Here is a 27724-nt window from a genome sequence, read left to right on the forward strand (position 1 = left end):
CGGATGGTACAGTCCACGGTCGACGTGATTCTAATAGCGTTTTGACTGAACGTCCGGAGGAAATGGGGCGGATCCATGGTTTAGAACGAGGCTCGGAACACAACGAGGGAAGGGAAGATTCCGACGTTGAAGGTTGTGCCTAGTTGAAATGTCGGACTTTGGGTCAAGCTTGGATTTCACTTCCGCTCCAAAAGCAGACGGTGCCCAGGATTCTGCAGAACTGCAGAGGCTACTGGCAGCGGAGCAGCAGAAGGCTCAGTTTACAGCGCAGGTAGGGAATGTAGGACAGTATAGCACAGTGCATTGTGGTACTTTTAGTCCTCGCTTGTTCTGCGAAAAACGTGGACTGTGGAGATCAGTAAATGACATGAAGGCGTTAGAAAGCTATCAAAGTAATGTAGGAAATTTAAATGTAGGAACATTATATGTACTAATTTCTAATAAAAAAAAAATCATATTTCATAAAGTTGATATTCAAAAGGACTTATGGAGTGGGTGACGATACGAACCACGTGAAAGTTTTTATATTTTTTTAAATATCCAGGCCACTTGACTTTGGGTGTACAAGCTGTTTGGACCTGTAACTTAAATTAGACCCACACAAATATTAGGTACAATTTGAAATACCGGGGATGCTTCAAGCTGTCCTAATGTATACAATTTTGCCACCTAAATGGAGTGCAACTAAATGTAAGGCTAGTTATGGGTGAGCCTTTGTTTCTCCTTTTTTTTGTGTGTGTGTGTGTGTGTGCGCTTTAGTTAGTTAACAGGTCTATAAGTACGTATAGTTTGCCAGGACTCTTGAAACAGCCTAGCGTGAAATAGGGCTGCTGTTGAGTCCGGCTCTTTGAATTGTTTTAAATTTTGATTTTCTATTTTGTTTTTTTGGTTGGGGGGGAGTTCCCCCTTTTTGCTGTTTGCCAACTTCAACTTTTGTGATAATTTGGTTAAGGTGCTGTGTACTGCAATATTCCTGTGTTGAAGTGGATTGCTACTATCGATGCCTTTGGTGAATATTTGTTGTGGAGATTTTTCAGAAACTTTGCGCCACATAGTTGTGCTGTTATGAGAATATATTAAATCTGAGGTCTCTCTTTCTCCACTTTTTTCTGTTGGTGCAAATGCCTTTTCATAGGAACCCATACTGATTAAGGGTTTTGTTTAGTTTTTCTGATTGATATACAGTATAGTTCTTACAAGTTTCAGACATAATTTTGAACCATCTAAGATATTGTTCAGATGAATAATGTTTAGCGGAACAGGCTGGGAGCCAGAGAACACAGATTCAAATTCCACAGCAACTCCTTGTGGCCTCAAATGAGCTATTTAACTCTCTCTTGGGATGGCCAGAGATGGCACCAGCAGCCTCACCCTATTTAGGGCCTGCCATTGAAACTGCCACACTTGTGTCATCTCCATTAGCTACGTTTGGCTTCCTGCTTTTAGGCAGCAGGGACTAGAGCAGTGGTCCCCAACTTTTTTTGTACCAGGGACCAGTTTCCTGCAAGACAATTTTTCCATGGGAGGGAGGGAGGGGGGGTTTCAAGGCAATAATCAATAAACTGCATAATATATCATCTTCACCATACTGTACACACAATATAATCTTACTAATACATTATGATAAACACAGAATTAAACTACACAAAGCAAACTCTTTTTTGTCTCCCAGGGTGCATTTCTCCCACCACCTGTATTGCCACATCCAACATTTCTTCCTCTCTTGTCACCTGGGCTATGTGCAGCATTCTTCACCCCTGCCCACCAGCCCCATACCCAATATTTTTCCTTGTTTCACCTCTTTCCAACACCATGCCATATCTCTCCCTTTATTGCCTCCACCACCATGTCCAACATTCCTCCCTCCCTCCCTCCCAAAACACTGCCCATGGCTAAACCGGAAGCCTTCCCTCTGAGCAACTTTTCTTCCCCTTTTGCATCCCTTTCCATCTGTCCCACTATTCCCTCTCCACCACCACATCCAACATTTCTTCCTCTCATCTCTCTCTTCCTTATGCATCTGTACCTCACGCCTCTCCCACCACCATGTCCAATATTTCTCTCTCCTTCCTTATGCCCAACAATTCTCCTTTCTTTATTTCCCTATGTGCACCATCTCTTTCCCTCTCACTCAGACACCTATGCCCAACAATTCTCTCTTTCTATTCCCTCTCCCACCTCAGCATCTTTCTCTCATTCCCTCCATTCTGTGTCCCAAGTTCATGCTCCCGTCCCTCCCTCCATTCTGTGTCCCAAGTTCATGCTCCCCTCCCTCATTTCTTCCTTCCATACTTTATCCAAAGTTTGTGCTCCCTCCCTTCCTTCTGTGTCCCAACATGCCTCCTGTCTCTCATGTCTCAAAGTGCCCTTCTTCCTCCATTCTGTGTCCCAAGTATGTTCCTCCCACCCATGTTCTGGTTGGCTCCCTCCTCTCAGCTGCACTTCTCTTCACAAAGCCACACGCAGCGGTTCCTACACACTGCCAGTGGCTGAGCCAGAAGTCTTCCTTCTGATGTTACAGGGAAGGTTTCTGGGTCAACCACATGTCGAGTGTAGGAACTGCAACCGTAACTTTGTGAAGAGAAGTGCGGCTGGGAGAAGGGAGCCAGCCAGAACAGGTAAACACCCATGGGAGAAAGGCACAAACTTGGGACATGGAAGGGAGACTTTGACAAATTCGCTCATTGGCAAAATTTTTATGTGCAAAATCTCTGAATATTTTAATTCATTCATTAGTAATTTCCAAAATTGATTATTGTAGTGCATTATTTAAAGATATATCGCAGAAAGAAATCAGATGTCTGCAAATTATTCAGAATGCCTCTGTTAAAATAATTTATAAAGCCAAAAAATTTGATCATGTCTCTCCTCTTCTTAAAAAAGCACATTGGCTTCCAGTTGCACACCGAATCTTATTTAAAATATGCCTTCTTACATTCAAATCATTACTATTTAAAACCCCTGCATTTATTTTTAGAGTTTTAATTCCTTATCGTACCTCAAGACTGTTAAGATCACAGGATCAACACTTATTGGCAGTGCCCTCTCTGAAAGTTATCAATACAAGGCGTCACACCATTTTTTCAATAACAGCTCCCCAATCTTGGAATGACCTCCCACTATTTCTTAGAGAGGAAAAGAACTTAGATAAATTTAAATCCAAACTCAAGAGTTTCCTTTTTAACGATGCTTTTAATGAATAAATTTCAAAGACTTGCTTACTTTCCACTTTTACTTTGTATATTAATATAAATTTTATCTGTTGCCCTTCTTATTGTTCTTTCCTTAAATGTTATTACATTAATATTGATTGTAACCCTTTAATGATTTTTCCCTTGCTTTGAAATTATATGTATAAGTTAAACTATGTATAGCAAAGTTTGTATTTATTAGTTTTAATTCATTTTGAATATTGTTTGTTAGATTTGTCACCCCTATTTAATTACTTATGAAATTGTACATCGCCTAGAAAATGTGATAGGCGATTAATCAAATTTTTATAATAAACTTGGAAACTTGGAGAGGGTAAGTTAAACTATGTATAGCAAAGTTTGTATTTATTAGTTTTAATTCATTTTGAATATTGTTTGTTAGATTTGTCACCCCAATTTAATTACTTATGAAATTGTACATCGCCTAGAAAATGTGATAGGCGATTAATCTAATTTTTATAATAAACTTGGAAACTTGGAGAGGGGCAATTTGGGACATGAAAGAGAGGAGGTGTGTTGTGACACAGAAGGAAGGGAGGAGCACAAACTTTGGACAAAGGATGAAAGGAAGGAGGGGAGGGGGCATGAACCTGGGACACAGAATGGAGGGAGGGAGGAGAGTATGAACTTGGGAGGGACATAGGATAAAAGAATGCAGGGAATGAGAGAGAGATGCCGAGGAGGGGAGGGAATAGAAAGGGAGAATGTGAGAAGGAAAGAGAGATGGTGCACATGAAGAAATGAAGAAAGAGGAGAATTGTTGGGCATAGGGAGGAGGAGAAAAATATTGGATATGGTGATGGGAGAGGAGTGAGGTACAGATGCATTGGGAAGAGAGAGATGAGAGGGAGAAAGTTTTCTAAAACTCTATGCTTAGAGGGAAGGCTTCCAGGTTAGCCGCGGGCAGCATGTAGGAAACACAGCCCGCAGCTTTGTGAAGAGAAACAAGGGTCAGTGCATGCTGGACTGAGTCTGGAGCCACGCGGTATGGAAAGTTCAGTGTAAACCTGCTATCTTTTATTTCTATTTAAACTATAGTACTTTATTTTGAGGACTGTTTCTTTAATGACTGTGTACTATACAGGAGAACATAAATACACACAGATTCTCACATCCTAGTTACATACAAATTAAGAAAATTTTTAAAAACGCAACTCATCCTTAACTGGGGACTGCCTGTAAAAGACAAGTAAAGGAAGGAGGAATACAACAATGAGGCCTAGGTTACAATAAATTGCCATCGTTAGGAGGAAAGAGTTAATATTGGGGTAGGAAAGGACACCTAACACACAAGAAGAGAGGAGGTGAAGAAGCAGCAAAGAGAAACCAGGGGGTCCTTTTACTAAGGCGCGCTAGTGCGTCTTAGCGCACGCTAAAAATTAGCGCTCACTAAATGCTAACGCATCCATAGGATATAATGGATGTGTTAGCATTTAGTGCACGCTATTTTTTAGCACGCCTTAGTAAAAGGGCCCCCATGTGAAGGGTGTCTCCCTGGGCTTCAGTCAGAATTTTTAATAATTTAAAAGGCCAGACCAGCTGGATAAAGTATTGGTCCCTAGAATCAGACTCTTTGGCAAATAAAAGATCTCTAAAGGAACTGGGGCAAACCTGAATGAAAGATTCAATGGATCAGAATAAGGATAACAATGGGCAGGAAGCTAATATTCAGATTTTAAAAGCAGTGTAATACTGTTTGAATTTTTTTTTTTTTTTTGTCCCATGGAGGTTAAATTTGAATTAATTGGAATTGGCAGGGAAATACTTAAGAGTACCTGATTACTATTCAGTGAATTGTAAACTGCTTTGGGTGAATCTCTTTATGAAAAAGTGATTTTAATAAATCTAAAATAATAAATACAGTGGAAGAGCATGAAAAAGAGAATTGCAATAATTGAGAAAGGAGATCATAAGCAAAAGGACTAACAGACCAAGGAAGCTAGCATCAAAAAATGAATGAGCTACACAAATCTATTTTAGGATAAAGAATTTCCATACAAGAACAGAAATATGATTAGAAAACATAAGATGACAATCAAATATAACAAGTACTGTAATCATAAATTGCCAAAAAATTATATGTCATGCACAATATCAATGTTACTAGCCAGGGTTTTTTTATCCACAGAAAAAAATCATTTCTTAACAAAAGTGGAGAAAAAGCTTCAAGCACTGTATCAGAGACAGCAATCAACACTCAAATATATTACCCAGTATGTTTGTTTATGTAGCCCTTCAATGAGATAGTTAGTACATTAAGAGAAGGGAGATGAGGCAAAATAAGACAAGAGAACAAAACAATGGGAACAGCATACCTGGTAGAAAGATTTTGGAGACATTAAATTTCAGTTTGTTAGCATAAAGCCAGTCTTCAACTTTATACACTTTTGTTGATACCAACAAGGAATTTATGCAATTATATAAGCCAAATAAGGAGAGAAATGCAGATGCAACTGCAAGGAGCAACTTTGATAGGAAATTTAAACCAGGAAAATCAAAATGAATATTTAGCCCAGGTAGCCTTCAAATGCCTTAGTGAAGTGTGACAGGGTATACGTTCTATCACAGAGAGATTTAGTTGGACAGCCCCAGGAGATATCTAACAGGATTCATACTTATAGAATGCAAGCTGGGTTTGATGTTAGTTTGTTAGTCCACTTACTCAGGGCGACTGGACTGGGACGTTGTGACCGGTCAGGGAAGGCTACATGAGAGATTGCAGGGGGACCCTTCAGGATTTCCATTAATATAATTCCCTGAATATTGGGAGCGCAAGTGAGCTCAGAACTGAAAAGAGATTTGCATCTTATTTGCATAATAAAAATGAACTGCAAACATTGCCGAGAAAACTCTGGAGAAAGGGATCCTGTTAGTCCCCAGAAGGGGACAGGAGTGGGGGTGATGCTTGTCTAACCAGGACAAAAATCTATTTATTGATAGGGAGTAATGGCTCACTGTAACTGTGTAGGGGGAACTAATAAAGTCCTCCCAGCAGGTGAGCCTAAAGAGTTGGTGAGTGATTTGGCCTCTCAACTCTCTTTATTTGGGGGAGGGGGGGAGGAGGTATATAGGCCCTTGAAGAGAACTGATTTCTGGTTGGAGAAGTGAGGCTGGAGAACAATTTTCAATATGAAGAAATATATTTTAGACAGGTTTAAAACCTAGTCTGAGGAGGTTCACTATGCTGCTATCATGATAGTGTTTCACATTTTTAATTATGGTCCCATTGCTGATAGAAGGATACAAAAATCTGTAGAATTATTAGTATTCATAAATAAATACCGATGATACATGACCAATTGACCTTTCATTATTGCTTATGATCATTTGCCAGATGCTAGCTTTCTGGGTAACTCGGGCCGCTGCTTTTTAACATATTCATAAATGATCTAGAAACAGGGACGAAGTGTGAGATAATAAAATTTGCAGACGACACCAAACTATTTAGTGGAGCTCGGACAAAGGAGGACTGCGAAGAATTGCAAAGGGACTTGGACAAACTAGGGAAATGGGCAGAGAGATGGCAGATGAAATTCAATGTTGAGAAGTGTAAAGTATTGCATGTGGGAAGCAAAAACCTGAGGCATAATTATGCGATGGGAGGGATGTTTTTGAATGAGAGTACCCAAGAAAGGGACTTGGGGGTGATGGTGGACATGACAATGAAGCCGACGGCACAGTGCGCAGCTGCCGCTAAGAGAGCGAATAGAATGCTAGGTATAATCAAGAAAGGTATTACAACCAGAACGAAAGAAGTTATCCTGCCGCTGTATCGGGCAATGGTGCGTCCTCATCTTGAGTACTGCGTCCAGTATTGGTCACCGTACCTTAAAAAGGATATGGCATTGCTCGAGAGAGTTCAGAGGAGAGCAACACGACTGATTAAGGGGATGGAAAGCCTTTCATACGCTGAGAGATTGGAAAAACTGGGACTCTTTTCCCTGGAAAAGAGAAGATTAAGAGGGGATATGATAGAGACTTACAAGATCATGAAGGGCATAGAGAGAGTAGAGAGGGACAGATTCTTCAAACTTTCAGAAAATAAAAAAACAAGAGGGCATTCGGAAAAGTTGAAAGGAGGCAAATTCAAAACTAATGCTAGGAAGTTCTTCTTTACACAACGTGTGGTGGACACCTGGAATACAATTCCAGAGGAAGTTATAGGGCAGAGTACGGTACTGGGGTTTAAAAAAGGATTAGACAAATTCCTGCTGGAAAAGGGGATATGGGGGTATAGATAGAAATATACTGCACAGGTCCTGGACCTGTTGGGCCGCCGCATGAGCGGACTGCTGGGCGCGATGGACCTCAGGTCTGACCCAGCGGAGGCATTTCTTATGTTCTTATGTTCTCTGCACATACATCAGCTGCTTAGATTGCCAGCTGACCAATTCTGTTGGGCATTTTGATGTAGCCCTGGTTTCAGCACTACTGCATGCTTGAAATCAGCATTCCAAGATTTGTATGTAACGGGGGTAAAACCACTCAGCTAGACCAGCAAGCAGACTTTGAGTCGATTGGCAACCCTATTAGCAATGGATGAGCTGGAGTGTGTAGTTCTAATAATCTAGGTCATCCTGCAGTGTTTTCTATCTCCCAGCCCAAAGTCCAGTGCTGTCAAAAATTAAAAGGAGTTTGTAGTTCATGATAAAACAAATTGTAGCCCAGGTAGGACGAAGTACCTTTCCAAAATCCTAAGGTGTGTGAGAGAAAAGAGACTTTCTGCCTCCTTGGTAGTTTTCTTAATGTTTCATTTATAGAGCTGCATTCTCTGCCCTTATACACGTTTTCATAATTTTTGGAATAACAAGTGAGCCTCATTTATTGTGGCTACACCTTATTTTAATACTCTTTCCCAAATTCACCTCTAAAGGATTAGGGGTTGACCAATCAAAAATGATCACTCTTGTCTAGATGCACAGTTTGACACAGGAAAGTGGCACAAAAATAGTCCAAAACGCTCTTAATTAGCCCATCCCACATATATTTTTGAAAGACTTTATTGTAAATATCTATAATAATAAAATGCTAGCCGCGCATGCGCACTCTCACCGCGTGTTCCCTGAGATCTGATCTGTTGCACTAGGCAAGAGTGCGCATGCGCGAAGTACGTCACCAGTCGACGATCGCCTCCACAAGCCTGCTCCCAGCCAGCCGACGATCGCCTCCACAAGCCGGGACTGGGGCACAAAGAGCGCCTCCTGCCCCCCTCCCCCCAGGATGAACCGAAAAACGGAGTCCAGCAACTTTCCGACCCGGCTCTTGCGATGACCCTGCCGCCCGGGACCCGAGTCCTTTGCCGCCCACCCTTCCCATGGACCCGACTACGAACCTGGCAATTCCAGCAGCATGTGCAGCAGTCTTCACACGCTGCTTCGGGCCCTTCTACTGCCCTGATTTGCTCTGCCGTGTCTCTGATGATGTCATCAGGGACGTGCCAGAGTAAATCAGGGCAGTAGAAGGACTCGAAGCAGCGTGTGAAGACTGCTGCACATGCTGCTGGAATTGCCAGGTTCGTAGTCGGGACCGCAGGAAGGGAAAGTGGGGTAGAGGAAACGCTAATGCTGCTGCACAGGGAAGTGGTGGAAATGGAGGGGGAGGGAATGCTGCTTTGAACAGACAGACAGACAGAGGGAGGAAGGGAGAAAGAAAGAAAAGAAGAAAGACACAGGGGCAGGGAGATACACAGAAAGACAGACAGACAAAGGGGGCCAGGGACAGAAACAGACAGAAAGAAAGACAGCAAGAGGGACAGAGAGAGACAGAAATAAAGACAGACAGACATATATTATAGCACCCGTTAATGTAACGGGCTAAAATACTAGTTTTGTGTATATTTGATTGCAAATGATTTGTTATATGTATATTAAAACAACAGATTTTCCCTGAAATCCTGGTAGTATATCAACTCAAAATCAGATCATTATTTTTCTCATACAGGTTCATAACTTTATGGATGTTTGCTGGGATAAGTGTGTGGACAAACCTGGTTCAAAGCTGGATTCAAGGACAGAAAGCTGCCTAGTTAGCTGTGTAGATCGATTCATTGATACAACGCTGTCCATCACCAACAGGTTTTCTCAGATCATACAGAAAGGAGGGCACTGAGAGAAGCTATCCTCCTTAAAGAAGAAACTCATCTCCAAGGGAAAAAAAATCTTTATTCACTGGACAATTAAGCATCCTGGAAAAATGTGTGTAAAATAAATCGTCATTTAGGCCTGAATAACTTATGAAATTTTCCCCCATAGTAAGTCAAGCCTTAAACTTTGTTTATAACTGGCTTGAGTTGTCTTTGATTGTGTAGGGCCATGTCAGTACCCTGTAATCAGCTGCTAATATGTTTCTGTGGCCTACTTTCATCCACTTGTACTCATTAAAATGCATATGATCATCTCAGAGGTTATTTGATGGAACACCAGCAGAAGAGATCTACCTGAATAAAGATAAAATGGTTCAATAATATGTGAAGTTCGTTTGTGAAATCATGTACATTGTGGTTTACTGAGGCTCTTATCTTCTTTTTTTCTTGGTGCTTAACATGCCCAAATCCTGTTACAACAGTAAGGGCATCACGTCAGTATTTACACTTGTGCTGAAGAAAGCATTTGGAATAAACATTTTGTTGGCTAATGAACTGATGTTTTCTTTAATATGCTCTTGTTAATTGTCTCATGCTTAGTGTAGTGCTAAAGTATTCCAAAGCTCTTCATAGTGAGTTTGTCTTGTGGCTAAGTACTAGACACACAGTTTAATAAACAAACAAATTGTTCTTTACTACCAATATTTATCTTGTATGCATTCAGTTTTAGTTAAGTCTTTTCTTCTGCCTCTCAATTACTGGCTCACCACAACATTGCCTGGCATATAGCCAGGATCTGCCCTTCACCAGAAACTACTTCACCGATTTGAAATCTTTCAATAAGTCTTCTGTAGAATTTGGTTTCCTTATATTCAGATATTGCCTTCTAGAACTCGTATATTAAATAAGATGACATTCTGAAGATTGCTTGATCTGGAACATTTAGGGCTCCTTTTACGAAGCCGCAATAGCGGCTTTAACGTGCGTGACATTTAATCACGCGCTACCCCTGCGCTAGCCGAAAAACTACCGCCTGCTCCGCGGCCAGCGGTTTATCATGTGCTATTACGCGCGATAAACCGCTACCGCGCCTTCGTAAAAGGAGCCCTTAGTTTTATTTTGGGATATAGTTTTAGTCTCTCTGGATTATAGAGATTAACGGATTGAGACTAATGAGGGAAAGTGAGGAGAGACAACAGAGATCTTGGGGATGTGGGATGTGTGGTTGGAGGGATGGGGGTTGTATTTTAATACGTCTTGCATAGAATATACTTTGATGCTCTGCTTTTGCTTTGCAATTATGGAGTAGATATTGAATAAAAAGATTTTCAAATAAGTCTTCTGCAAGGACATTGTTTCCAAATGGGCTAGTCACTTTGACTGTGCCCATAGAACTTTCAGTGCTGTTAGCTGGCACTAGTTAAACCTGATATGTCAGCTAGAAATGTGCTGGAACAGTGTTGGGGAATTGCAGTCAGATATTCTACCTGTAAGGTTTATACTTATGAGAGAAACTTTTTTTTTTTCTTGATCTGAATTTCTGATCGCATAAAAGCCAGGGTTGTACATTGATTTAAAATTTTTAATTGCACAATTGGTCATATAAAGCGCCCTCCTGTACAATGCAATACATAGATATGTCAGATTTGAAAATTTACATCTATCTCAGTTACTAAACATAAAATCATTTATTCTATCTTTGTGATTTTGTCTTTCTAATCATCTCATTCTAGACTCTGGTTCTGCTTCCCTGTGCACTGAACTCTGTTTCCAGAGCCTCCTGTCTATTCAAAAAAAATTTTCCTCCTCCTTCACTTCCTGCCCTTTATCCATCTTTAATATTCAACTTTCTTCAAATTTTTCTCCTTTCAAATCTGTCTCACTTCCATCTCTTCCCTTCCTTTCCCCTTCATTCATGGGCATCATCTCCCTTCTCATTCCCTTTCTTTCCCAAGGCCATCTCCTTCCATCTCTCCTCCCCCTCTTCCTGTCTGTCCTGATCTAGAAGAGCAGCACCCTTTCCATCTTTCCAGCACTACTCTTCCTCACTCCCCTACCCCCACCCTTTCCATGTTCCAGCATCTCTCCCTGTCCCTCTCTCCTCATGGTTCATCTAACTTTTCCTTGTATCTCTCTATCCCTGGGTCTAGCACTGCTCTCCCCTCATTCCTGATTCTGGTATCTTTTCCCTTTTCTTCCCCCTCCCATTCAAAGTTCTAATGTCTGTCCCTCTTCCACATTCCCTTCTCACAGTCCATCTAACTTTTTTTTTCATCACCGTCGTAGTGGCACTGCATCCATTAAAGCTACTGCCTTGGGTATTTGGGCCTTCCCTGTGGGCGTCCAACCCTTTCCGGCGCAACTTCCTGCTTCTGCTAGGGCAGAATGCTCACAGAGAAGGCCTGAAGCCCCAAGACAGCAGCTCTAGTGGATGCAGTGCTGCTACCGTGGAGATTAAAAAAAAAGTTAGATGGACTGCAAGAAGAGAGGGAGAGGAGCAAATGGAATCAGAAAGGAAAGGGGAGGGATGCTGGAACTAAGAAGGAGAGGGAAAGAAGTGCAAGACTCGGGGACAGATTCAGGTAGCTGGAGCAAGCAGCCCTGGTCTAGACAACAGGTGAGAGTCAGGGCTTGGGGCTGGGAGGGCTTAGCCTCTCCAAGCTTCTTATACTGGGCACCTATGGAGAGAGGGGGGAGGGAAAATGTGATTAACACATGTTAATATTTTAATGCATTAAATGGAAAGCCCTAATAAAAACCATTAAGGGAAATTTTTTTTAAAAACCACAAAACATAATTGGTTCACAGGAGCTTTACTAGTCTCAAATAAACAGCCACTGTAACCTCCTCTTTGTAATTTAATCTTAACCGTAAAGCTTTACATTTTGTGCAAAATTTCACAAATTTTCTCCTGCTCTTCCATTTCACTATACAATTTGCACATTCTTGTGATTTTTGCAAAGCAGTAGTGACAATAAAGTTAGGCTAGCCTAAGCAACAGTTAAGGTTATAAACAGCAATACTAAAGCTGCATCCTGTGTTCAAGAAATGGCCTGCATGGAGGCCCAATAGTTTTAGATAGCAGTCGTCCAAATTTTGGTGGTGATATAAATTGTTACAAAACTTATTGGTAAGACACAGAGGAGGGCCATAGTGTTGCTTTAATAATTTATCTTTACAAAATGGAGAGGAAAATGCAATTAGAGAAAACAGAATTCCACCAGGAGTAATTATCGAATTACCCCCATAGAGGGCAGTGCCAGAAATAGGGTAGAGAGAAAAAAACATAATAAGGAATTGATATACATCAAAGTGATAGAGAGGAGGGATCTAGAGTGGGTAGATCAACTGTTCTCATTTAGAATGTAACTGTGCTGTACATCTTATTACTTGTACAAATCAAAACAGACTGATGTTATCAGCAGTTACAAGTGAATTGAAGATACAGTGATGTTATTAACAAAGACTTTAATGGTGGCCGTTGTGACCATCCTGCCTCCTACACCTATGTTTGTCTAGGTAAGGGCAGATCAACTTTTTACATTCCCAGCATTCCAACTTTGGATGAGTTGCTTTCATATCCTTCTTGCAGATCTTGCAACTTTTGCCCGAGTGGCTATCTCTCTGTCTTCTGATCATTCTTCTCAGCTCTTTCTTCATATTGGGGTCCTGACAGAAGCCAACGTCTACAATGGTGATCCTTTTGGGATCCCATACACAATCCTCTTCTCGTCCAGTTTTGATAGCAGTGATGTTGCTATGAGGTGGCACCCAAGCTGTGTTATACCCATGCTGGCTCCAAGTTTTCTGCAGAGGATGGTTATCACAGTCAATCTTCTTGACTTTGCCGACTCGGACTCGGAGCTTAAAGATGACCTTGTCACTATCATTCGCATTTTGGGGGTAACACTTAGCTTTATCGATGTTCCTGCTCACGTACACTCCTTTTCCTAGCAATCCATCATTCGATGGGTTAAAACCCGAACGAACTATGGCTTTTGCTACTTTCAAATGCGTTCCGTGATACATGGTGTAGGTGCGGCCTCGTGTTGGTTCCTGGTTGGATTTTAGACTGCTGCGGTCATCCACTTTGGTTTTCCAGCCACTGAAGGAAATCGTCATTGTGGAATCAGGTCTTTAAATCTACAAGAAAATTAAAATGAGCTGGTTAGAAATCTTGTGATAAAGTACTCCTTTTTTTCACCAGCTGTTTGGATTAGTTGAACTTAACCTAATTGTTAATTTTATGAAGCATTACAATATCACAGGCAGCTGCAAAATATTTGCTGTTATCCCTATTTGCTTCTTCAGTTATTTACAGAAGAATCTCAACTAACAGGCATTCAATTAACCGGCCCTCTCAAATCAACCAACAAAAAAATTGCTGGCCAAAAAAAAAGTCTTCTGCATTCCTCAGACAACCTCCAAACAACCCTCCTCCATCCAGCCCCAAAGTAGCAGTGGAAGCCGTCCTGACAACCCCCCTCCCTCCGGGCCTGAGACAGCAGCCAATTCTGACGGTTCATAGACAACAGCGTGAAAGACAAAAGCGCGCGCCAACAATTGAGCGCAGCACGCGCCGCTCTAAATTACAGTTTTTAGGGGCTCCGACGGGGGTTTTGTTGGGGAACCCCCCCAGTTTACTTAATAGACATCGCACCGGCATTATGGGGGGTTTGGGGGGTTGTAACCCTCCACATTTTACTGTAAACTGAACTTTTTCCCTAAAAACAGGGAAAAAGTTAAGTTTTCAGTAAAATGTGGGGGGTTACAACCCCCCACAACGCGGCACGATGTCTATTAAGTAAAGTGGGGGGTTCCCCCCACGCCGCCCCGGAGCGCTAAAAACAGTAATTTAGAGCAGCGCGCACTGCACTCAATTGTCTGGGCGCGCCTTTGTCCCGGCACGCTTTTGACCTGACACCAATTCTGACAACCCCCTCCCTCCCTTGACTCCAAAGCAGCAGTGGCAGCTTATCCTGAAACCCCCCTCCCCCTTCTTCCATGGCCCCAAAGCAGCAGCCAGACCTGACAACCCTCTCTCCTTTACTGAAGCAGTAGCAGAAGTGCCATAAACAAGCTGCTTCCTGCCAGCCTTGCCACAGCTGCCTAGAAGCAGCCTGTTTATGGTGCTTCTTCTGTTCACTGGCTGTGCTACTGCTTCGATAAGGGAGGGAGGCTGCCTCTGCTGCTTCGGGGCCGAGGGAGGGAGAGGGGGGTTGTCAGGAACAGATACCTGCTGCTACAGTATTTTTTACAGTAAGTCAATCAACCAGAAAAACAGTTATCTTGCATCCACCAATCCTCATGGGTGCCAGATAGATGAGAGAGTCTACTGTATTTGTATAACCCTGATCTCACACAGTCTTGGACACCAGCTAGCTCTCTGGGTCAGGGACCTGTAACCAGGATCTGCAAAACAAGAGTCTGTTTTCAAGATGGGTGCAGGCAGGGGTGGACTTACTCCGTTAGGCTAACGGGTACTCTTTCCTGGGCACACTTTACTTTACTTTCAGCAAGAAACAACCTGCAGTCTCTGTGGTTAGCTTTAATTTGTTGTATTAACAGAAACTCAACAAACACACTGCATAAACACCCATCAGGCTATATATCCCAGCCTTCCTTGCTTAGTGACCATCCTGAAAATCCTTCCTTCCACACCCAAAGCAAAGACATTTTCAAGGGGGGATCCCATTTGTATCAACTCTAACTTGCTTGGTAGTCTCTGTTTCTGTAGATGCAAGTGGACTAAAATGGCAACAGCATAGCTTTATTTAAAAGTACAGGGACATTATGATTCTGCTGATTAGTGCAGTGCCCCGAATCTCAAGCTGGAGAATCAGGCAGAACGATTTGGCAAAGACACAGCAGGGTCTGAGAGATATGCACTCACCTTATCCTTCACTGTGCCACTAGGCAAGAACCTCCAAATCGAGGGCAGCCAGTGAGAGAAACACACCCCACCTTCCAAATGAGCCGTTGGAAAAATATGGAACGAAAAAAGTGGCAAATCGCTGAACTTAGGGGTCCTTTTATCAAGCGCTAGCGGGGTCACCGGGTCGGAAATTTCATCACGCGCTAACCCCCCCAAAAAAACCTAACGCCTGCTCAATGCAGGCGTTAAAACCCTACCGCAGCTTGATAAAAGGATCCCTTAGTAGTGGATAACCCTCGATGGAGACTGCCCAAGCTTTGTGGGTTGAGCTGAGAACTTTTCAGTGGACCTTCGTAATTTTCTGTGAGGTTTTTTTTTGTTTGGTTTTTTTTTTGGTGGGGGAGGGTTGGCGGCTGAAAGATGCATTCAATTTTTTCAGCCCAGACGCAAAATTACAATGGCTCCCTTCCTCCTCTTCTATTCTCAACAAGATTTGCAAAGTAATGCTGAAAACAGAGCAGAAGCTACGCTCAAATCTGTCTCTGGCCCTCACTTGGGTCACTCAGGAAATGGGAAGTAAAAGAGGGAAGAAATTCTACATCTGCAGCTCTCTTTTTTTTAAGCGAATTAGTTTTACAAGAAGAAGAAATCTGGTCAATGATCTCTCGATCTCGTCGTAGTATAAGGCGGTTGCATGTCCTACCCCTTTGGGCCCGAGTAGCTTTAATCATTAGCTCTACGGACGGATCCAACATGGCTGCGTCCACTGACTTGTTAGCCCGAGTTCGAACGTGATGAAAGCCGATCTGATCTTTCCCGATCGCCATTTGCGTAAGACTTACAGCCTGTTTCACAAAGCCGCGGCCCTTTAAATCTCTCTATGGGCTTCGGGGCGTTACCGCGCCCCTTTGTACAACAGGCCCCTTAGGCAACGCTGGGTGAGTCCGGAGTTCGGTCCCACTTAAGGTTCGACGTTCGTACGTTGTTAGTCTCGCTGGGGTTTAAACGGAATTTTTCAACTTACAGCTCCGATGTTTTCGGGAAGAAATGGTTTTCCCCCTGCCCAGGACTTTTCTCGTCCGTGCTGCGGCTCTAGCTGAAATGCGTTTGAACTTTTACTTTCATTCTCTCGAATAACAGGAGCTGTTCCATTTCCTGTAAACTCACTAATACAACCGCCTGCTCTCGGTGAAATGAAACTTCTTGGCATCTATAGTCAAACCTGAAATCTTTGGTGATTTATGCATAGCAGCCCAGATAATGATGGGATTCCTGATCTACATTTTTTTTTTCCCCCTGGGGCTTCGAGTCTAAGGGCTCCTTTTATCAAGCCACGCTAGCGGTTTAACGCATGCTAAACCGCCGGCCGCGCTAGCCGCTACGGCTCCTCTTGAGCAGGCGGTAGTTTTTGGCCAGCGCAGGGGTTTTACGTGTGATGAAAAGTCACGCGCGTTAACCCCCGCTAGCGCAGCTTGATAAAAGGAGCCCTAAAAGGGAAGGGGTAAAACGCGGACCTGACGGACCTCGCGGATCTAAACCCGCACGTCCTTAAAAATCTGAGGTCCGTGCCGCTTGTAGTTAGTTTCTGGCTCTGACAGACCTCGGTGACAATTTAGCGCTGACGGATCCGTCTCAGCATAGGGAGGGGAAAGTATTAGGATCCGTCAGCCGCTACAATGTCATCGAGGTCTGTCGGAGCCGATTTACTGGGGCTGTAGGAAACCAGTTTAAAGGATTCGTTTTAGAGCCGCTCCAGCACTAGCACTAGTCTCTGGCTCTGACAGACCTCGATGACATTGTAGCGCTGACGGATCCTAATACTTTCCCCTCCCTATGCTGAGACGGATCCGTCAACGCTAAATTGTCACCGAGGTCTGTCAGAGCCAGAAACTAACTACAAGCGGCACGGACCTCAGATTTTTAAGGACGTGCGGGTTTAGATCCGCAAGGTCCGTCGGGTCCGTGAGGTCCACGTTTTACCCCTTCCCGCCCTAAAAGACTTCAATTGAAAATTTGGGTGAAACACTCCTCCTAGATAAATTCTCCCCCAAAACCTCCACTTAAATAATCTCTTCCTCCCCAAAACACCAACCAAGTATTCAGATCCCTGAAATGTAACGAAATCTTATTTGTACTCTTAACTGTAATCTGTATTTGTTATATCACACAGTTATCCCAGGACAAGCAGGCAGCATATTCTTTACGCATGGGTGACGTCACCGACGGAGCCCTCGGTACGGACCTTTTTACTAGAAAGTTCTAGTTGGCCGCACCGCGCGTGCGCGAGTGCCTTCCCGCCCGACGGAGGAGTGCGTGGTCCTCAGTTTCTTCGTTTCCGCGGAGCGAAGAAGACGCGTGTGTTTTTTCAACGGCCGTTGAACTCACTTTTTGCCTTCCCGCTCGCGAATTTTTTCTACTTTTTCTTTATTTTTACCTTCGGGTTTCTTTTTTCTTTGATTTAAAAAAAAAAAAAAAAAAAAACTTTTGATTTTTTTACCCCTTTTTTCGTTTTTGCCCCGGCGGGGCCTGTTGCCATTATACAGGCCTCGGGGTTCGATTTTGCGGAGGCTGTATTCCCCTTCATGCCCCCGCAAGCCGGTTTTAAGAAGTGCCAGCAGTGTGCACGCCCGATCTCCCTCACTGATCTCTTCCTCCCCAAAACACCAACCAAGTATTCAGATCCCTGAAATGTAACGAAATCTTATTTGTACTCTTAACTGTAATCTATTTGTTATATCACACAGTAACGTACAGTCAATGTAATATCCAATTTGCAAGTTCTTCCGGAATTAATCCAGGTACCTCTCCTCCCTTGTAACCAAAAAACAAAACCAAAACTATTGTAACTTCACTGGAAATGTCCAGTGAGCTCTTTTGTAATCCGCCTTGAACTGCAAGGTATAGGCGGAATAGAAGTCCCTAATGTAATGTAATGTAAAAAATGTGGGGATGCCGCCACAGTGACCACCAGTGTTTCACCCAAATTTTCAATTGGATGAAGTCTTTTAGAGCTCCTTTTATCAAGCCGCGCTAGCGGTTTCACACACGCTAAACCGCCGGCCGCGCTAGCCACTACCGCCTCCTCTTGAGCAGGCGGTAGTTTATCGGCTAGCGCAGAGGTTAGCATGTGATTAAAAGTCGCACGCGCTAAAGCCGCTAATGCAGCTTACTAAAAGGCGCCCTTTGTTTTTCCGCCTTTCAAAGGATACAGACTTAAAAAGCATCACCAGCATCTTCTTTCGTATCGGGCAGCAGCATGGGGCGAAGATTTAGGGCTCCTTTTACGAAGCTGCGTTAGCGGTTTAACACACATAATAGCGTGCGCTAATTTGCTGGCCGCACTAGCCACTACCGCCTCCTCTTGAGCAGATGGTAGTTTTTGGCCAGTGCAGGGGTTAACGCGTGATGAAAAGTCACGCGCGTTAACCCCGCTACCGCGGCCTGATAAAAGGAGCCCTAAAAGACTTCATCCAATTGAAAATTTGGGTGAAACACTGGTGGTCACTGTGGCGGCATCCCTATATTTTCCCAATTACAGAATTTTCCCAATTTACAGAAAACATTGTAAATCGTTCGCAGTACATATAGATATAAGAGAAGTTCACATTTGAATTTTGGGCTCCTTTTACGAAGCTGTGTTAGCGGTTTAACGCGTGCTAAACCACCGGCCGCACTAGCCGCTACCGCCTCCTCTTGAGCAGGCGCATGCTAGCGCATGTGATTAAAAGTCGCACACGCTAAAGCGGCTTCGTAAAAGGCGCCCTTTGTTCTTCCGCCTGTCAAAGGATGCAGACTTAGAAACCATCACCAGCATCTTCTTTCATATCAGGCAGCAGCATGGGGCGAAGATTTAGGGCTCCTTTTACGAAGCCGCGTGAGTGGTTTAACGCGCGCGCTAATTTGCTGGCCGCGCTAGCCGCTACCGCCTCCTCTTGCGCAGGCGGTAGTTTTTGGGCTAGCGCGGGGGTTAGCGCACGCTAAAAAGGTGTGTGCGATAAAGCCGCTAAAGTGGCTTCGTAAAAGGAGCCCTTAGATCAACTGCTTCTTCTTACCGAAATTTATGGGGAATTTAGAAAACATCTAAAAACATATTTGTTTGTGAAGCATTTAGATGGTCATAGAAACATAGAAATAGACGGCAGATAAGGGCCACGGCCCATCTAGTCTGCCCACCGCAATGACCCTCCCCCACCTAACTCAGTGAATAGATCCCACGTGTCTATCCCATTTGGCCTTAAAATCAGGCACTCTGCTGGCCTCAGTGACCTGATGTGGAAGACTATTCCAGCGGTCAACCACTCTTTCAGTGAAAAAGAATTTCCTGGTGTCACCGTGCAGTTTCCCTCCCCTGATTTTCCACGGGTGCCCCCTGGTTGCCGTGGGACCCTTGAGAAGGAAGATATCTTCTTCCACTTCGATGCGGCCCGTGAGATACTTGAACTTTTCGATCATGTCTCCCCTCTCTCTGCGTTCCTCGAGTGAGTAGAGCTGTAATTTATCCAGCCTTTCCTCGTACGGGAGATCCTTGAGACCCGCGATCATCTGGGTGGCCATTCTCTGGACCGACTCTAGTCTCAGCACATCCTTTCGGTAATGCGACCTCCAGAATTGCACACAGTACTCCAGGTGTGGTCTCACCATGGATCTATACAATGGCATAATGACTTCAGGCTTACGGCTGACGAAACTCCTGCGTATGCAACCTATGATTTGCCTTGCTTTGGAGGAAGCTTGCTCCACTTGATTGGCAGCCTTCATGTCCTCACCGACGATCATCCCTAGGTCACGTTCTGCTCCAGTTCTTGTTAGGATCTCGCCATTTAGGGTGTAAGTCTTGCATGGATTTTGGCTGCCCAGGTGCATGACTTTGCATTTTTTGGCATTGAAGCTGAGTTGCCAGGACCTAGACCAGCGCTCCAGTAGTAGTAGGTCGTACATCATGTTGTCGGGCATTGAATTTTTGTCTGTTGTACTCTTGGCCACTACATTGCTTAGTTTGGCGTCATCGGCGAATAATGTTATTTTACCTCGGAGCCCTTCTGCCAAGTCCCATATGTAGATGTTGAACAGGATCGGGCCCAGGACGGAGCCCTGTGGCACTCCACTGATCACCTCCGTCGTTTCGGAGGGGGTGCCATTCACCACTACCCTATTTATTAGGCAATAAGATCTTTTAGAGTTTTTCCCATTGTTTTTAATTCTCATCAACTTTTATTGTACACTAAATGAAATATTTTAAATGATGTAAACCGCATAGAACTTCACGTTTTTTGCAGTATATAAATAAATTGTTATTATTATAGGTTTTCACTATTGCTTCCCTTAGGGGGTGATGCAGAAAGGCGCAATGCAGGGATGTCTGAGCGCAGGAACTTCTACTGCAAAGCGTAACTGTGGCAAGCAAGAAGCTAATTGCCGCAGATTTTATGTGCACAAAACCTGCAGCAAATGTGGGGAGAATATGCCCGACTTGAGAACGTGCGGTAGGTGCCACTTTTCTAGGCGCTTCCAAGTTAGGCGCCATTTGTAGAATCTGGCCTTTTGTCTTTTTCATGTTGGCTCATACCTTTTCAATAGTGGAGGGCCCATTTTTCAATCTTAAAGTCGTTCTGGGCTCCAGTGCCCTTTTTTTGCTTTTGCTCTTTTCTTCTGTGCCTAACACTTTTGCTGTTACTCTAGTAAGCTCACTCTTTAGAGCAGGGGTCTCGAAGTCCCTTCTCAAGGGCCGCAATCCAGTCGGGTTTTCAGGATTTTCCCAATGGATATGCACGAGATCTATTTGCATGCACTGCTTTTGTTGTATGCTAATAGATCTCATGCATATTCATTGGGGAAATCCTGAAAACCAGACTGGATTGCAGCCTTCGAGGAGGGACTTAGACACCCCTGCTTTAGAAGGAAATCCTTTACAGTCTGTGTGTCACAAGTTAAAGTTCAGAGGGAAGGAGAATATTTTTGGCCATAGACAGTAGCGTAGCAAGGGTGAGCGGCTTCCCTCTCCTCCCCCCCCTCCGCTATATGCACACACCATTTCCCCAAACCTTTTTAACATCAGCGCAAGTAGCCACGAGCTTGTTCCCTGCATCAGCTTCGGCACTCTAATATCACTTTCTAGATGCGGGTCCCGGAAGTGACATCAGAGAGAGCGCCGAAGTCGACGCGGGCAGCAAGTTCGTGTCTGCTCGCGCCAAAATTAAAAAGGTACAGGAGAAGGGAAGAGATGCGCGCGCGGCAGGGGGAGGAGTGGGAATGGGGCTGAGAGGAGGAGGGGTTCCAGCGCCCTGAGGAAGACCGCATGGCGGACGCCCCCCCCCCCCCCACACACACACACACTTCCCTTGCTGCGCCACTGGCCATCTTATATAATAAAATCCTAAGCGCACATGCGCACTCCTACCTGTGTGATCCGTGATCCGTAAGTCCGTGGCAGGTAGGAGTGCGCATGCGTGCGTCTGGCCGGCTCCCTTACACTCCCTGGCCGAAGTTAAGGTCCGTGGCAGGTAGGAGTGCGCATGAACACGTCTGGCCTCCCTGGGCAAAGTTATTTTTAAGTTCAAAGCCGCCGCTGCAGCTCCTCTCACGAGCCGCACCTGCGTCGGAGAAGGCTTCCGACACAGGCGGGGATCGTGAGAGGAGCTGCCACAGCAGCTTTAAATTTAAAAATAACTCCAGCAAAGAACTAAGGGAGCCGTTTTAGCTGCATGCTGCTGGGAAGGGACAGGGGAGGGGGAGGGAGATCTGCTAGTTTCATTCGATTTGTGTCAAAGTTCGTTACGATGATTTTATTTATGTTACTGTTTCTTTGTTACTATATATTATTGCTTCACATTACATTTCTTATCTCTTTATATTCATTAGTGAAAGCTCATAGGATGGTTAAGAACATAAGAATAGCCCAATAGTCCATCAAGCCCAGTAGCCCGTTCTCACAGTGGCCAATCCAGGTCCCTAGTCCCTGGCTAAAACCCAAGGAGTAGCAACATTCCATTATCTCAGAGTAAGCAAGATTCTGGAACCCCAAAGAGTGCAACGTTCCATGCGGAATCCCCAAGGAGTAGAAATATTCCATGCTACCGATCCAGGGCATGCAGTGACTTCCCCCCTGTCTTTCTCAATAACAGGCTATGGACTTTTCCTCCAGGAACTTCTCCAAACCTTTCTTAAAACCAGCTATGCTGTCCGCTCTTACCACATCCTCTGGCAACACGTTCCAGAGCTTAACTATTTTCTGCGTGGAAAAAAAAAAATGTCCTCCAATTGGTTTTAAAAGTATTTCCCTGTAACTTCGAGTGTCCCCCTAGTCTTTGTAATTTTTGACAGAGTGAAAAATCGATCCACTTGCTGTTCTACTCCACTCAGGATTTTATTTGATTTTAATTTTGCATATTGGTTATGTTTATAAGTTTGCTCATATTGTGGAAGATATGTTGACCTCAGTCTTGTGAAGTAAAGTAAAATAATAGTGAATACCACTTCAGAAGAAAAACTGCAGCATCTCACTGATCCTTCAAGAATCAACAAATATCCTCTTGGCTCTTCCAGTGCATTTTGATTTTGTCTGCATGCTCGGTGCATAGTGTAAGGACTGGAGAATCCGTGTTTTACAGGATTGTTCTGGCAAGGGAGGCTTTTCATGATTGTTGAATGTAATTATCAAAATCCCGTGGCCCAAAGCTTTTAAGTATATAATAGTAGCATTACAACGTAGAAATCAAGTCTACGACATTACCTAACACTGTAATTACTTAAGGCTCTTTTGTGTCAGCGCAATGATGATACCAGTTGGCAGCTGTTCCTTAAATAATTCAACAGGGATATTTTTCCAGGGCCTGGGTTAAGCCTACTGGAGCACTGGCAGAAATTTACGACAGGTCCCCAAAGCCATCAGCAGGCTCCATCTCCTTGAGCTTCAGGCAAGTTCAGGGACCTCTGTATCATGGGGATCCAGGGCAATTGCCCCGTTTGCACCCTATATTCCACACAGGGGGAGATCAATACAAAAACTAATCCACAGGAGAGTTTTACTCAGAGAAACAGTTCTCAGCGTATTATATAACTACATATACAGTATAAACAAATATAACTATATATTTAAAACTATTTCTAAAGGGCAGAAACCTCTACAAAAGATAAGAAGATGCATGTTCAAAGATTATTCAGACAGATTTTTATTAATTGGCAGGAAAGAAGAAAACAAGGACATTTCTTTGCTTTCTTGAATTAGAGAAGCTAACTCATAATTCCAGCTTACTACTACTATTTATTATTTCTATAGTGCTGAAAAGGCGTGCACAGCACTGTACAATTTAACATATAATAGACAGTCCCTGCTCAGAAGAGCTTACAATCTAATTTAGACAGGACATTACAGGGGTGTGGCGATTATGGTAGAGGAAATGATACAGTGCGTATAGGTATCTGACAGCAGTGAGTGGGAGTTAAGACTCTTAAGAGTTTCAAAAAAGTGGGCCTTTAGCTTGGATTTGAATACTGCCAAGGATGGAGCATGACATGGGTTTTATGCAGTCTGGGGTTGGAGAGGGAAGGTCTGGGAAAAAGTTTCTGTGCTCCTCCTCATTCTTACACATTGCAAACATACATTCTCCTTAGAGCATCTGTTCAGAGCCCTAGTTTTGCTGAAGTTAGTATTCTTGTCACTTGAATAAATGGTTTATTCCTATACCAATTACATCCAATGGATTAAACAGAGGCATTATAATTGGCTGGATTTTAGGTGGAATAATAATATCAACAACTTTTATCCTGTTGGGGTCCCAGACACAGTCTTCCTCTAATCCACTAGATACCATCCCACAACCAGGGGGAACCCAGGCGGTATCATAACGATGATCATGCCAAGTTTTCTGCAGCGGGTGACCCTGTCTGTCTATTTTTTTCACTCTACCTACATTAACTCTTAGCTTCAATACCACATTATCATGGGAATTATTCAAGGGGTATCTTTTAGCTTTCTCTATATCTCTGCTGACATAGACCCCTCGCCCCAGCATGCCATCATTTGATTGTGTGAATCCATTCTGAACGATTGAAGCAGCAGCAGCAGCAGTGGTGCCATGGAACATTATGTAGATCTTTCCATCAGTGGGTTGCTCATAGCTCTCCAGACAAGCTTCTATAAAGTAGGGTGAGTTCTCTTCGGCCCACATGGTTTGATTGGAAGTTCTGGATGACGTTCCTTTGAATCTCTTTCATAAAATAAAAGAGACATAAATGGACAACGGTCTCTAAAACCACAATCTAGTACATTTGTACGCATCAAGCCCCGTTTTACATAGGAGGATGAGGTAAGAATTGAGACATTAGGTCAGGACAGCTGCAATTACCCAAGAAATTTTACAAAAGCCTCTGTAGATCCTTTTGTGAAATGTTCCCAGTGGTAACAGCCATTTCACAGATCTATACATTCAAAAAAGAGTGGCATCATTATTATATGGTTAAGCATTGATAACTATGGGCTCCTTTTATCAAGCCGCGCTAGCGAGGTTAACGTTGGCCTAAAAACTATCGCCTGCTCAAGGGAGGCGTTAGTGGCTAGTGCGTCTGGCGGTTTAGCGCGCAGTATTATGCGCATTAAACCGCTAGTGCAGCTTGATAAAAGGAGCCCTATGTTTTTTTTAATTGCCTATGCCACAAAAGTAGAGAGAAAATGGCCATCATTCCCCTCAAACGTTGCTTTTGTGACCAAGACTTTGATATTTTGAAATTTACATTTTTTGCAGAACATTCCAGATTGATTGCAAGCCGAGTAAACCTAGGGGCCCTTTTACTAAGGTGCAGTAGGATTACACAGCATCAAGACCTTACTAGGTGCCTTGAAGTATAATGAGTACAGCTGGGAGGTCATCAGAGACTTCAAAATGGGTTCCTAATGGGTTTCCAAGGACACAAAGGTTCAATAGCAAAGGTGGGGCTGGCTATAGCAGACCGAGTTCTCTGTGAGGAGAAACAAGATCAAATGGGAACCACTGGTGGACCCCCAGAAAGTGCTGTTGCCACCACTGCAAATCTAATTAGGCCCAATGAAACAAATGCCAGAACCCTAGATAAGGAGTCAACAGCATTCAAGTAACTTCAAGATATGTTCCCTACGTAATCTGTCTGAGGTAAAGGTCAAAGCTGGTGTCTTCGTTGGACCACAGATAACAAGATCCTGGACTTTAAGGAATTTCCCAAGAAGCTAACTAGGAAGGAAACAGTGACTTGGAACAGCTTTGTCGCAGTGGTTCAAGGTTTTCTGGGCAATCCCAAGGCCAAAAACTATGTGAAGTTGATTGACAATCTGGTGAAGAATCAGAGTAAAATGGGCTGTAGGATGTCTCTCAGAGTCCATGTTTTTGATGCTTCATCTTGAGACTTTCAAAGAGAACATGGGAGCATACTCAGAGGAGCATGGTGAGCACTTCCACCAGAATATAAAGGACTTCGAACGCCGCTACCAAGGACAATATAATGAGAACATGATGGGAGACCACATCTGGGAGCTGATTCATGAAAGTGACTTACAATATAATCACAAATTTCAAAAAACTACAAACTTCTAAATCATCTATGGTCATCTTTGTGTAACTTCACTGTAAATACATGTTAATTCTGATTCACATGTACAAATGGATTGATTTTTCACTCCGTTAAAAATTACAAAGACTAGGGGGACACTCAATGAAGTTACAGGGAAATACTTTTAAAACCAATAGAAGGAAATTTTTTTCACTCAGAGAATAGTTAAGCTCTGGAAGGCATTTCCAGAAGTTGTGATAAGAGCGGATAGCGTAGCTGGTTTTAAGAAAGGTTTGGACAAGTTCCTGGAGGAAAAGTCAATAGTCCATTTTTGAAAAAGACATGAGGGAAGCTACTTTTTTCCCTGGATTGGTAGCATGGAATATTGCTACTCCTTGGGTTTTGGCCAGGTACTAGTGACCTGGATTGGCCACTGTGAGAATGGTCTACTGGACTTAATGGACCATTAGTATGACCCAGTAAGGCTATTCTTATGTTCTTATGCTTATGATTTTATAAGAATGGGCTATTGTGGTACACAAGTGGGTACAATAAGCTTTGGGTGGATTTTGTAGGGCTCACCATGCAATATAAGCAGGTTATAGGGATATCTGTACCAGGGACTTTTTATGTGACATTCAATACAGTATTTCTATGCTCTGCTGTCTGAGCAGTTTGCTAAGAATGCAGGCTGCCTGGAAAGCTTGCTTTTCTGCATTTTTCATGTGGACATCTTTATATTTGGGAATGGCCAAAAAAGATAGATGTACTAAGGGCCAAAACATCTAGATAAGTTAATTTAGGATAGACGTCTTGCAGTTTTGAAAATGAGCATTTTCGCTGCTGGATTGCTGGACGTCTTTCTCCAAACACGGACTAAGGCATCCTATCAAAAATCCCCTTCTTTGTCTATCTGTGCACATATTAGCTCCGAAACCGCTCAATCCCAACTATCAGATTTTGAGGATAGTTATATTTATAAATATTAACCAAAAAAAGGATATATTACTAGACAACTTAAGAGGTCTATCTCAAATCTGAAAAAAATGTTTTTCCTTAAACATATAGATCACAACAATATTGATTTATTGTTTTCTTTAGAAATAAACCATTCGTACAATTTGCTTTGCAATTCCATTTTGACTTGCTCCCATTGCAATAGTTCTAAGGCTGGAGATTCACTTTTAAAATGCATTGTGGGCCCCTTTTACAAAGCTGTGGTGGTGATGCTGCAATGGTAAATAAACTGAAGCCCATTTAATTCCGTTGGACTTTGGTGCATTTACCTCAGCAGCATCGCTACCACGGCTTTGTAAAAGACCCCCCTGTGTGTAAAAAAAAATCAAATGCACCAAAGGGTCAAGGAAATGACAGGAAAACTAGTGATTCTTTGCATTGATAGGGTGTTTTTCTGTATCGCATTCCCCAGTTACGTGTTTATTTTTTTATTAGGATTAATTTACCACCTTTTTGAATAAATTCGCCCAAGGTAGTGCACATCAAGAGTGATCTGGACGTAGGAAATAAACAATGTTAGTTGAAAAAATATTCAAATAGCATACAGTATACAGCATAGGGTTACCAGACATCCGGAAAATCCCAGACATGTCCTCTATTAAGAGGACTGTCCAGGTGTCTAGATGGATTTTCGAAACCCGGCAGTTGGTCTGGGTTTTAGAAGGTCGGGCCACATCTGGAGGGCCTCCGAGCATGCGCGGGTGCGAAGTGATGATGTCACATGCATGCGGGGCAGAATGGGGCGGGGCCACATAGCCTTTTTTTCCTTGAACAAATCTGGTAACCTTAAAATGGCATAGTATGTTAATTACAATGTCATCGGGGTACACAATAAAACATCTTAATAGCATAGGGTGGAAATGGAAGTGGAACATAATAGATAGATAAAATAGAGTACAAGAGTTAAAAAATAAGGGTGCTAACTTAAAAAAAAAAGTTGTATGTGGAGTCAGATAGTTGCATGAATATGATCTCAGCTTGGGAATGAGTGGAAAAAGTAAGTTCTGCTATAAGAACATA

The 27724-nt window shown here is 43.2% G+C and overlaps 3 protein-coding genes across 3 annotated transcripts in view; 2 read left to right on the plus strand and 1 right to left on the minus strand.

The window, feature by feature from the left end:
- The first annotated feature begins 43 nt into the window (after nucleotides 1-43).
- TIMM8B (translocase of inner mitochondrial membrane 8 homolog B) lies at nucleotides 44-9849 on the plus strand. The gene is made up of 2 exons (XM_033918588.1): nucleotides 44-271; nucleotides 9153-9849. Exons 1-2 carry the CDS (start codon nucleotides 149-151, stop codon nucleotides 9318-9320), a joined length of 291 nt encoding a protein of 96 aa, XP_033774479.1. The 5' UTR covers nucleotides 44-148; the 3' UTR covers nucleotides 9321-9849.
- A 1006-nt stretch (nucleotides 9850-10855) lies between these two features.
- The window catches only part of LOC117347592, a 51039-nt gene continuing 34170 nt past the window's right edge, over nucleotides 10856-27724 (minus strand). Inside the window, exons 6-7 of the mRNA XM_033918707.1 lie at nucleotides 23890-24375; nucleotides 10856-13353 (exon numbers count right to left, since the gene is read on the minus strand). Coding sequence (XP_033774598.1) covers nucleotides 12763-13353; nucleotides 23890-24375 — 1077 coding nt within the window. The 3' untranslated portion in view covers nucleotides 10856-12762. The remainder of the gene's footprint in view (nucleotides 13354-23889; nucleotides 24376-27724) is intronic.
- PIH1D2 (PIH1 domain containing 2) overlaps nucleotides 20571-27724 on the plus strand; it is a 155175-nt gene continuing 148021 nt past the window's right edge. The window contains exon 1 of the mRNA XM_033918578.1: nucleotides 20571-20652. The gene's annotated coding sequence lies outside the window, so the exon portion shown is untranslated. The remainder of the gene's footprint in view (nucleotides 20653-27724) is intronic.

This window comes from Geotrypetes seraphini, chromosome 13 (genome assembly GCF_902459505.1).
Source record: "Geotrypetes seraphini chromosome 13, aGeoSer1.1, whole genome shotgun sequence".
Lineage (NCBI taxonomy): Eukaryota > Metazoa > Chordata > Amphibia > Gymnophiona > Dermophiidae > Geotrypetes > Geotrypetes seraphini.

What these genes read in the sequence shown, in the direction of transcription:
- TIMM8B (XM_033918588.1), top strand. Translation starts at nt 149, where the DNA reads ATGTCGGACTTTGGGTCAAGCTTGGATTTCACTTCCGCTCCAAAAGCA. An exon ending in AGGCTCAGTTTACAGCGCAG is followed by an intron (nt 272 to 9,152) that starts GTAGGGAATGTA and finishes TTTCTCATACAG; the next exon opens with GTTCATAACTTTATGGATGT.